At 42.7% G+C, this 11,245-nt stretch overlaps 1 protein-coding gene and 1 long non-coding RNA gene across 2 annotated transcripts in view; one reads left to right on the forward strand and one right to left on the reverse strand.

The window, feature by feature from the left end:
• The window catches only part of LOC125724504 (zinc finger E-box-binding homeobox 2-like), a 59,537-nt gene extending 52,985 nt beyond the window's left edge, over nt 1–6,552 (reverse strand). The window contains 1 exon segment of the mRNA XM_049001231.1: nt 6,477–6,552. Coding sequence (XP_048857188.1) covers nt 6,477–6,552 — 76 coding nt within the window.
• Nucleotides 6,553–6,615: 63 nt separating this feature from the next.
• LOC125724505 (uncharacterized) lies at nt 6,616–10,951 on the forward strand. The gene is made up of 2 exons (XR_007387203.1): nt 6,616–7,147; nt 8,483–10,951. It is a non-coding gene; the product is annotated as an uncharacterized LOC125724505 (long non-coding RNA).
• Nucleotides 10,952–11,245: the final 294 nt, after the last annotated feature.

Consider the following 11,245-nt stretch of genomic DNA (forward strand, 5'->3'; position numbering starts at 1 on the left):
AAGTTGTAGCAGGACCGGCTTTAGGGCTGCAGGCGGATTTGCATATGGGATTTCAGACGGACTGAAAGAACGTACACAATGAAGACGTCTGCCTATAAATCGATAAGAACAGGATTTAGCCTGCCGTCGGAACTCTGTCGCGTTTAATCCGGATCGCAGGGAAATAAAGAAAAAAAAACTTTCAGAGGCTACAGGATGCGGTCGAAAAAAGCCAGACGTGGAGAAAGACGAAAAAGACTCAAGTGTGAAAGTCAGCGAGAGTGTGCGGCTGCAAGCCGAATCAGACAAAAAGGTCACGGGACATTCGGCAGGCGGCTCGACTGATACCGCCGGCCATTAGGAAACGGCGGGGGGAGGACTTTCTTACATGGAGTGAGAACAACGACGACAACTATTATCATTATTATTGTTTTGTTTATTTTTTGTCTTTGTCATCATCGTCTTCAGAGGTGAGAGCATCAAGTCCCACATTTTTTTTCTCCCATAGCAAAACAAATAACAAACTCAAAATTGAAAACAAACAAAACAAACAAAAAAAAACAGAAACAATGCAGGCAGTTTGGACACACCTGTCCTGTGCGATTAGGGCCCCGCGGAGGACGCGATCCCTCGCAGAGCAGAGACTATGCTGTCGAGAGTTTCGCGTGAGCAAGCGCCCATGAATAGTAGTGACATGCCACCTCGTAACACTATCTGCCAGTCAGGAGGGCCGCGCCCCACGGCACCGACAGCTATATAAGGCCTGTAACCAGGGGACGCTCAGCAAACAGCCACAAACACCTAAGTTATTTTGCTCGCTGCCCACCCCTTCTCGCACCCTCCCTCCTTATTCTTCTTTTACTCCTCTTCTCTCCTCCCTTGCTCTCCCCTTTTCATCTCGGCCCTTTTCTGATGCTGAATGCTAATGCGGCCTGCCGGCGCTGAAAGGGCTGAATTGTGATTAAGAAAGAAGAGCCCTGTCTTTGTTCTGCCTCCGGGGGATGTTTACTGGGGGAGAGCGGCGGATCAGATATGAAAGGCACTCAGGTCAGCGGTGATGTGAGCGAAAGTGAAATCATACCTAAGGCATCCCGGAGACCGGGCCGCCACGCCGGGCTTCTGCTGACGGTGCCCGTACTGTGTGTGTTCTCCCCGTGAGGCAAAAATATCTTCACAGGCCAGGCGATGCAGAGAAAAATAAAACAAAAAAAAAAAAAGTGGGGAAAATGGAGGGAAAAAAAAACAACTCCCACAATTTACAAAAATTAGCTCCCAATGCGTGTCTGGTGGGGCAGGAAGCGCAGGGTATTTCGCGATCTGCACACTACCTTTGCTTTGCCAACGAAATGATGGCCGTGCGAGAGGTCGTCCCGAAGCTCGGAGATCAGCGGATCGGCACCGATGGGCTCGTGGCGTCCAGTTCGGCCCGCTGACAACCGACTTTTAGAATCTGGACGGCGCCGCTAGAGCCGGGCAAGGGATCGAGTAGGGCCCTAACTGCGATGAGCTGCGGCGAGCTGTGCTGGGAAATGCGACCGTTTCATGGTTTGGCGTTGCAAGAAACACGCCGTCAGCATCAGGCCCGAACAGTCAGCAACCACATACACAGCCAAATTAACAAATCAGAAGACAAGAAAAATACACACACACACACACACACACATACATATATATATATATATATATATATATATATATATATATATATATATATATATATATATAAAAGCAAAATCACAACACTCATTATCTTAGAGGAACACACAGTTGGGTGAAAAATATTTACCAGAAATGCTGAAACTAATTCATATTAAATCAGCAAAGAGAAGTTCTGGATTACTGGCTCCAAATACATGCCTCTACCTGGATGGGTCATGACCTGAGAAAGGCGCCCAGGAAGTAATTCTGTTCAGAGACTCACACTGAACTCAATCTGGTAAAAAAGCATCCCTCATGTGACAGCCGTAGACGTCATGCTCGCTGTGACAGAGAGGAAAATTACCCGTAATTGCCTCTATCCTAAGGTGTGCGAGTCACGTCGACATGCTAAGAAATAAACATCAAGTGAGCAGGAATTTTAAAGGGGGGGGGGGAGGGACATGCCGGAAGACGTATATGCAGCGTGGGGGGGGTTCAGGGAGAGGCAATCTGGCAGGCTGGCCGCCGAACCCCTTTATGGACCTAATAAAAACATTATCATCACAAGCAGGAAGCCGGAGATTAATCGGATGGAGTTTGCATCACAGCCGCTGAGCGCCTGGGCTGAAGGCGAGAGCGTGGGGAGCGTGGGGGCCGCGGCGGCGGTGGAGGCGCTGTTCGGCAGAGATTACCCCTCGCCGGCCCGTGACACCAGCACTAATTATTTCAGTTGCTTAAACCAAATAATCCTTCTCCAAACACAGCAGAGCGTCACCATCTCCCCAGCTACAGGGACCGGCCCACGGAAAGGTGTGCGATCATGCCGTGGTATACACCATGGCCGGCCGGCCGCACACCGCTCACCGTCATCCACGGCCGCTTGCCCGCCCCCCCACCCCCGGCCCAGAACCGTCAGGCCTCGGAGTGCTGTCCACCTTGGGAGGCTGAATTTGCAGAGAGGAAAAAAGAGAGGAGGGTAGGAGTAGGAAGGGGGGGGTCTTTTCTCCCTGCAGGGGAGCGAATGCACCTTAAAAGCAAATGAATAATAGAGATGGACAAAATGTTTAGACTGGAAGAAACCTGCCATTGTTAGCAGCTGAAAGGCAGGCCGAAGCAGGAGAATGGGGAAGCCGCTGAGATACCTGTAGGATGAATTCAGGGCTTTTACAATCACAACCCCAGCATTGTACTACCCCCCCCCCCACCCAGAACGAAACAGCTAACTCTCCATCCATCCCTCTCTCCCTCCCTCTCTCATTCTCTCTCTCTTTTACTTTATATTATGTAATCAATATATTCTAGTGGGAAAATCTATAATTAAATGGCTTTGTGTTGATTGAAAGCGAATAGCTCTTTGTGTAACAGGAAATCTTAAAAGGAAAAACTTTAACTGCAGCAAAAAGCGTATCAAACAGAAGACAAAATCTGCTAATGCCATAAAAACGAGGGCTCTGTGTGAAATTTCGGCATTCCAGAAATGGGGGGGGGGTGGGTGGGTGGGGGGCTCGATGAAGCTGAAGTTGCCGTGACCTTCCGACAGTTACGAAAGCCGGGTGACGGAAGACGAGAGCGACCAAACAGGGCGGCGTGAGGAGGGCATCTTTTAACGTAATTCAGAAAAACGTTTCAATGGATTCTGCGACACTGTACCCTTAAATACCGCAAAAATAAAAATAAAAAAACCAATCATTTTTCAAAAGGAATCCCCATTCCGGGTTGAATAATCAGCTTAAAAGCAGAGGCGCAGGAACCAGGAGGATCAGGGAGGGAGATGTACCCCCCAATATTTAATTTGGCTTCATTCACTCCCCAATAAATACATCTTTCCCTTTATATTATTAAGTTGTGTCCACTCAATATCACACCCACTTCTATGCCACTGCTTGCAAGTATAAGGTTTGAACAGTAAAGCCGATCTCTGGCTTCTGTCCTGACAAATACGCAGACAAGACCCCATGCAGCCAAGTGTAACACACAACACATGCGCTGTAAAGATACAGGTGTGGGGGCTGCTGGCTGGAAGTACGTGTTCTCCTTCAGGTCCTGCAGAAGGCAAGGATTCGTACTGGGGGGGGCTCTATGTACCAATCGATCTGACCCCCCTTCCAACCCCGTCCGTGAACAAGGGCAAAAAATAAATAAAAATGAACTAAAAACACATGCAACAATGTCGGGATCATCAACAACCACCGGGGCAAAATCAGAATAGCAGACGATCAAAGAAGAGAGCAGCGGCGTTAATTCTGTGCCGAAGACATGATCTCCCATGCGGGGTGACGGCGAGCCCATGAACTGCCATTGATAAAACATGCATAGGTCTGGAAAAATAAAAAGCACTTAATGTAGAGCTTGTTCTGATCAAATATTAACTGCCTCCATAAGGGGGTCAACGGGCTGCCCTCATGCTCAGAATCGCACAAGAAATCTTAGATTATGAATAACTCATATTTGCATACATCTGCACTGAAATTAAATAACCTATATTTTCCTTTATAAGCTAATACGTTTTTTCAATTGATGAAGTAAAATAAATGTCATAATAAATAGGACTTAAATAGAATATGTAACACAACCCCGGTGATCTGACAGAAAGGCCGGTGTTCTGGGTGTCCGTAGTTAAAATGTACTTTTCCTTTTCCAGTGAAAGAGTAACAGAGTTACTAAGAGAATCAAGCCTCACCACCTGATTTACCTCGAAAAACTCACAATCAGCTTTTCTAACTGACGGTGCTTGCGTTCATATTAAAATACATATGCATTTATTTGATTTTACTTTAATATCTCAATCTGGATTAAACATTTGGTCACTGGACCGTTATGTACGTTAATTGTTAGTTTCTCTTATTATTTTCCGCCGCCCGAAACACAGTTTGCTTGGACTCCACAGGAAAAAAGCAGCAGTTAACCGATTAACTTTTTTGGGGGGGGTTCTGTCTAAATATATCGCTTCCCGCTTCGCGTTACTTTATCAGGCCGATAAACACTGTCGTATTTTGTACGAGCGGTCAGGACACAAAGTCAGCCTTGAAAAAAAATCCCTCAGCTCGGATAAATCCAGGCTATTCCCAGAGGAAAAACTGTTGGATGCATTGCGTTACATGGCAAAAGGGAAGAACAACTGGACGGACCGCCGTGTTTATTCAGCCGTGCAATTAAAACACAACCTACCGCAAAATAAAAAAAATACACATACACACACACACACACACACATACACACGCATGCATGCTAGTGGGTTTAATTAAAACCTTAATGAAAATACGGGCAGTATTTCTGCAGCCAGTGTACCTAACAAGCAATAATAATCTGCACTTTGCGCGCACTTGTTTAAATACAAGAATCCTTTATCTCAGCTAGGTGTTTATATATATTATACAGTATTTACAGTATTTCACATTTCTCTACGTCTGACTCTCAGCATTTCACTTAAAACAAAAGAAAGCACGACAACACCGACTACATTTTGGTTTATTATATTTTAGAGCCCTCTTAAACTCGGCTCAGCACACTTTAAAAAGGGCTACTTTAGTCCAAGCCTTTGTTATTCAATAGATCAGCAACGTGCTCCAAGCTACTTCTTAACAGAAAAGACCCTCAACTGCTGACATTGATTTTAGCAAATCGATACCCAGCATTTAATAAAGAAAAGAAAGTCGACATAAAAGAAGAATAGGAATATGGCATTTAATCTGCCCCGTTAAAAGCGAGCGCAGGAAAAGCACTTCGCATGCAAATCAATGTGTTTCTACAAGGCTGCTAATGTCCTCACGCATCGCAAATAAGGGCATGAGATAAATACAATAATTATAATGCAAACCTAGAGGTTTTTTTGTTGTTGTTTTTAATCTTACTGACAATTATAAAAAAAGAAAATGTGTATTGAAATCGGTAGTATTTCACACCGAAACAGCTCTACAGATGGACAGCGTAGGTTGCACTGCGCATTTGCGTCCCTGAAAGTGTCGCTTTAAACGAGGCACAAAAGAAAAACAGACACGAAAGGCTGCTTGTATAAAAACGGGCCGGCAGTCACTCCCCCGTACGGTTCAGTGACTCCGGGACGCGGGGACGCGCACGGAGCGCCCGCATGGGCGGCATGGTCCCGTTATTATACAGATAAACGGGCCGGCCTGGAAGTGCCTCCCTTACTGTCAGCAACTCGTGTGTGTCTGTCCGAGCAGGACAAATCATCCCCACCCTCAAATTAGTCATTAGTCATCCGACTAATTTCAGAGTCAGTAAGAAACGAGTTTAAAGAAAATAATATATATATTGCACACGGATCAATGTGTTTCTATGCCTATGTAAATGAGATTTGACGATATAGATTACTTGCCTGGATATGCATCACACGTACTTATTTAATAATGAGAATGAATGAAAATTATTCGTCAAATAAATAAAAATACGCTGCACAGATGTAGTGATCAGGGCATCACTATACAGCGAAAAATCCACAATTGTACACGAATAAGGATCACAGTAAGCGCACGTATCTAATTTCTGTTCAACAAACAAAGCTAAAGTAAAACAGAGACAAAGTCGTGTAACGGTTTTCACCTCGCGAAGACTAAGATTACGGGACAGAGGCGTCATTTATCTGCTAAAGTTTCAAACACCCCCCACATTCCCACACAGCCCTCCCTAAACTGCCTCCAACTTATTTTTAACATGCGTTGACACAGATTAAAAATGTAAATGCAATAAAAAGCACTGGATTTTTCGGAATAATTAAACGCTGGGGTAGTACAGAGCCCGGAGCTATAAAACGACGTCCCCCCCCCCAGGAAAACACAGCACGCCTATCATTTAAACGGACTCGCAAAGCCCCTTTCTGGAGAAAATGGCACGGCTCTTACCGTTTTTCCTCCTCGGGTTGGCTTGCTTTCGCCTCTTACACCTGGGGCCATCCGCCATGATCTGCTGCTGCTTCATTGATAAGAGGGGATCGGATGGCAGACGGCTCGCATGGACTCGGCTCCTCGGATCGGCAGCAATATCTAACAACCAAACACAGCGACAGTGTGGTGGGCGATCCCCATTGAAAATGCACCGGCACGGAGGATTTAGGGGTATTAATGACGAGCCGGGACCCTCGGACTGGACAAGTTTGTAAGGAGCGCAAAAAAGAAAAGAGACGCGGCGCGTCTGTCTTCAGTAAGTGCGCAAAGAGCGCAGAAAAGGAGAGGGCGCATTACACCTCCGATATGACTCATATAATTCACTATGACTGCTTATGGGATGGGGGGGCAGCCTTTAACCTCAATGCAAAAGGACTCAATACAGAGATCGCACAGCGTCTGTCTTCAGTAAAGTGCGCAAAGAGCGCAGAAAAGGATAGACACACGACACCTCCGATATGACTCATATAATTCACTATTAATTCATTGTGACTGCTTATGGGATGGCGGAGCTGTGCTTCACAGCCTTCAACCGCAAAGCAAGAAGGACTCAAAAGAGATCCAGCGTGTAATGAGGAAACCGGCGAGTTGAACTGAAAGGGCGACTTACAGTCCCTGATATTTCAAAGGTAGCTCTATTCTTACCGTCCCTTCAAACTACAACATAGTGTGTGTCATGACACCACGGCGTTGCATTCATTCAAACGAGGTATTTCAATGTTAAGCTTCGCCATAAAAAGTTATGTGGGGCCATAACGGCTTTAAGTCGTTTTAATATATTCTGCAAATGACAAGATCAAGTATAATTATTATGTAAGTATAAAGAATGCAGTTTGACATGGTTTCACAAATGTGTACCAGCATCAGCCTAAAAAGAGCTTATAAAATAATTTGCGTGCTAGACGCAGGCACGACTAAACTGGGAAGCGGAAAAAAGTTTCGTCGTGCGGTCACTAAAACTGCTAAGACTCCGTTTGGTAAAAGACACACTTGATAAAGGGATCAATATGTAATTAAAGTGTATGCGAGAGAAAAAAAGCCTACAGATGAGCCCCTGGTAGCGAGTGAATTTGCTTGTTGTGATGATACAATGCGAGGGGAACCGTGGAGAGAAAAGCGACACTTAGAAACACTTAAGAAAACACAAACAAACGATGCGTATCTCGGAATGGTGTGAAACAGGTACCAACAAAAACAAACTCAGTAACTGTTGCTATAAAATGCGTACATTTTAGAAAATAAAAGGCAAATGCAGTTTTCGCCACATTTACCATAATCGAAAAACGTACGCTCATAAACCTCGTGTAACAGAAGAAGACTGTTAAAATAATTTATTCTACATTATCAAGCATCATATTTTAAAACATTATAAGGAAATTAGCGTGGCTAAAATGCATGTTATCAAATTAAAACCCAAAATATGGGTTTTTTTCAGTGAAGTTTGAGGATCCAAAATAATCAAGTGGAAAATTGCTCGAAAAACCGTGTTGCATAAAAAAACCTCGCCGGATAAAAAAAAAGCGTGTGGGATCCAGTACAGGCTTTTCCTGCGATTGAGCAAACGCGCACCTTTATTTTTTTACCTGCGCAGGTGGACAAAGTTTTCAGTGAAAAAGACTGCGCTCAAAACTGCCTGTTAATAATGGTGAGAGCAGATAAGCGTTTTATCAGCGAAAACGCCGCCGAAACGAAGAAAAAGCAAACAAATCGCACCTACCTGATTATTTGTGCTTTTAAAATAGTTCGTTCGAGGAAGCCGGAGCGAAGCAGCAGTAATTTCGAGAAAAGAGGATCCTTGCGAGATTATTATAAGCCTTGGAAATAGTTGGAAGAAGGACCGTTATTCCTGCTGGGCAGGTTAGGACTGATTTCTTTCAGCCACTCCAGGAAACAAACCTGGGGACGGACTGACGTGTTACGCCTCTTCTAATGACATTTTTTTCTTTTTCTTTTCTGTAATACAGAGGAGAGACCCTACATCACACGCCACCTATCTTCACGGGGAGGGATAATTGAGGCGCACCAAACGTGAGCATCCTCTGGAAAACGTGATCAAGTTTTTTTTTTTTCCTCTCTCTCTCTTCTTTTTTTATGATCCGGGAGAAATGAGCTGAGTCGGATTACCTTGCAATCCAAGCAAGGATAATATTTGGAGGAAGTTGGAGCTCCCCCAGTCCTGCCCCAGCCTCCAGAGCCGTCACGACAAAAGGGGACCGAGCGGAAATCGTGCCGCAGCGGCTGGTGACCCTCAGCGTCCAGAGCGCCGAAATATCTGCTTACTTACGTCTGAGCGTCTGCCAGCGCGTCTCTCTCATTATTCATTCGCTCATACCAACACCTTCATTTTTTATTACACTCCAATTACTGTAACACCGTCGTTTCCACTTCTACCTCTCTATTCGTTTGCCTTTACTTGCATTTATTTATTTATCCGTTTGTTTGTTTAATTATCTATATTTATTGTTGATTTTGTTATTTTATTTATTTATTGTAACGGGTTATGTTTTCGCGCTGTTTGTAAACTGAAACTAAATGTGACGTATTTCCCTTTTCTCTTGTTTCACATTTTGATGATTACTTTTTTGTTTTGTTTTCTTTTGCTTTGCTTTGTCTTGTGTTTTGTTGTGCTGCGTTGTGTTTTAATAGCCATACCAGAATTTGACCGCGTATGACTCTTGTAATGGGTCCGTGGTAGCCTAATTAACTAAATTGCTGGATAGTGCTTATCTATTTTATTTTATCTAAATAATCAAAAATTGAATTCATGTAGGGGAAGATACAAACATGTAAAATAAATTAATTTATAATATATTTAAAATGTACATCGTGACCTCGCGTGCACTGTTAAATATTGAGAGAAATATTGTTGACCACCGTTACTGGCAAACGGGCGTGTTATTAAGTTAACGGGTGTGGTTCTAAGTTATTATTTTGCCACTATTAATTACTCTAAAAGTAGAGTTATCTCAGTTTACACGTGCCGAGCGCAGGCTCCACCTTTGAAACGCACTGATTGGTTATGTAAATAATGTGTTTTTTCCCCCATCTAGATGCAGTGATCTACTGTATGGATAATTAAATCATCAATCAAGGGGCTGGACTATTTGATGCTTTTGTTCAAAGCCAATCGGCTTCCAAGTGACGGGTAAGCACAGCAAAGGAAAGATGTTCAACATCTGGAAATCAGGATTTTTCCAATGGCTCTAGATTATTAACCAATACTGAACTCGTGTCCCCAAGGATACGATTATTTAATAATATGTGAACAACGTGTTAGCAGTCAAAACATTATTATTATTATTATTATTATTATTATTATTATTATTATTATTATTATTATTAGTATTATTTGAGGATTCTGTATTTTTTGAGTGTTTTATTGTTTTTTAAATAAATGGGCTGCTGGTAATAATACGGAATGTTTTCCATGCTTATAAAGTAAAACGATTTATTATTATTATTATTATTATTATTATTAATAATAATAATAATAATAATAATAATAATATTTTGCAAGAAGATGACGGCACATTTTGTTCTGTTTCCTTATATGTCTAATAATTACGCAGGCGCCCTGCGACATTTTAAATAAAACGTCAATTACTTACCGCAACTTTATGGTGAGTATTCGTTCTTTCTCATATTAGGTTTTGCCGGAATTTTTATTATTTATTTATTTTTTGTAAATAAGTTGTGTAGTACAACACAGTACAGAAATCGTGAATGTACTCCTCAGATTAATTACATTCGCCAGAATATTGGACAGGCATGATGTCTGTTGCGGGTTGTTCGCTGTAGGGATTAGCACTGGTGCTGACTGTCTGATGGGTGTATTAATTCGTCTCTCAGGTGATTGACACCCATCGTTTTAATGTTGTGCATTGCCTTAAATCGTATTATATATGAGCATATAATGGAATATTTATTTAAAAAAAAAAAACAGCTAAAAATTAATTAACGAGCGGCGCAAAGTAAACATGCAAACACGCGACTATCTCTAATGTCACCTAGAGTAAACGCTGCCCTTTCATTCGAACGGGATGTTACCCTCTACACACAGAGTAGTATTTTGCTTTGGGTTCGTTTCACGGGCGTCTCAAGAGCGTTTTCTAATGCCGTTACCGAGATAAAATAGCATATTTTTCTTAAGTCAGGAAGATTAATTTCTACTCGAATAAACAGCAATACAAATGCAAATGGTTACATTTTTAATTAAAGTTGCCATCTCCGTTCTATTTATGAAGAAAAAAACAAGTTGGCCTAGTAAATGTGATGAGTAGACATAGATACTGTTTTGTGTGAATGTATGTGTATTTTTGTATATTTTTTATATAACATGTAATTGTGCATATACTGGTTATTTAAGGTTTTAAGTGATCCACATATGAAATGCTGTTTTAACATGTGCAATAATAAAACTACATTCACGCGAAGCACGTGCGTCATTCGCAGAGTTTGTAATGCCGGAGATGTTTCATGTCGCAGAGGAATGACTATGTTCCTGATGAAACGTCCCTCGTGATGAATGAATATGTTATGTGAATGTCATTACATATAATAGCTTTTACACTGAGTCCCATGTCCTGCTTCACTCATGTATACAGTCGATGGGGGTGCGTGGAGGGGGGGGCACGGGAATAAAATAACGTACCTCACATTGATAAGGAACCGGGCGTGTAGTGTAAGCACCGTCGTTACCGCACATGGCGAGCTCTGTGACCCCTGAA

This window comes from Brienomyrus brachyistius, unplaced genomic scaffold (genome assembly GCF_023856365.1).
Source record: "Brienomyrus brachyistius isolate T26 unplaced genomic scaffold, BBRACH_0.4 scaffold57, whole genome shotgun sequence".
Taxonomy (NCBI): domain Eukaryota; kingdom Metazoa; phylum Chordata; class Actinopteri; order Osteoglossiformes; family Mormyridae; genus Brienomyrus; species Brienomyrus brachyistius.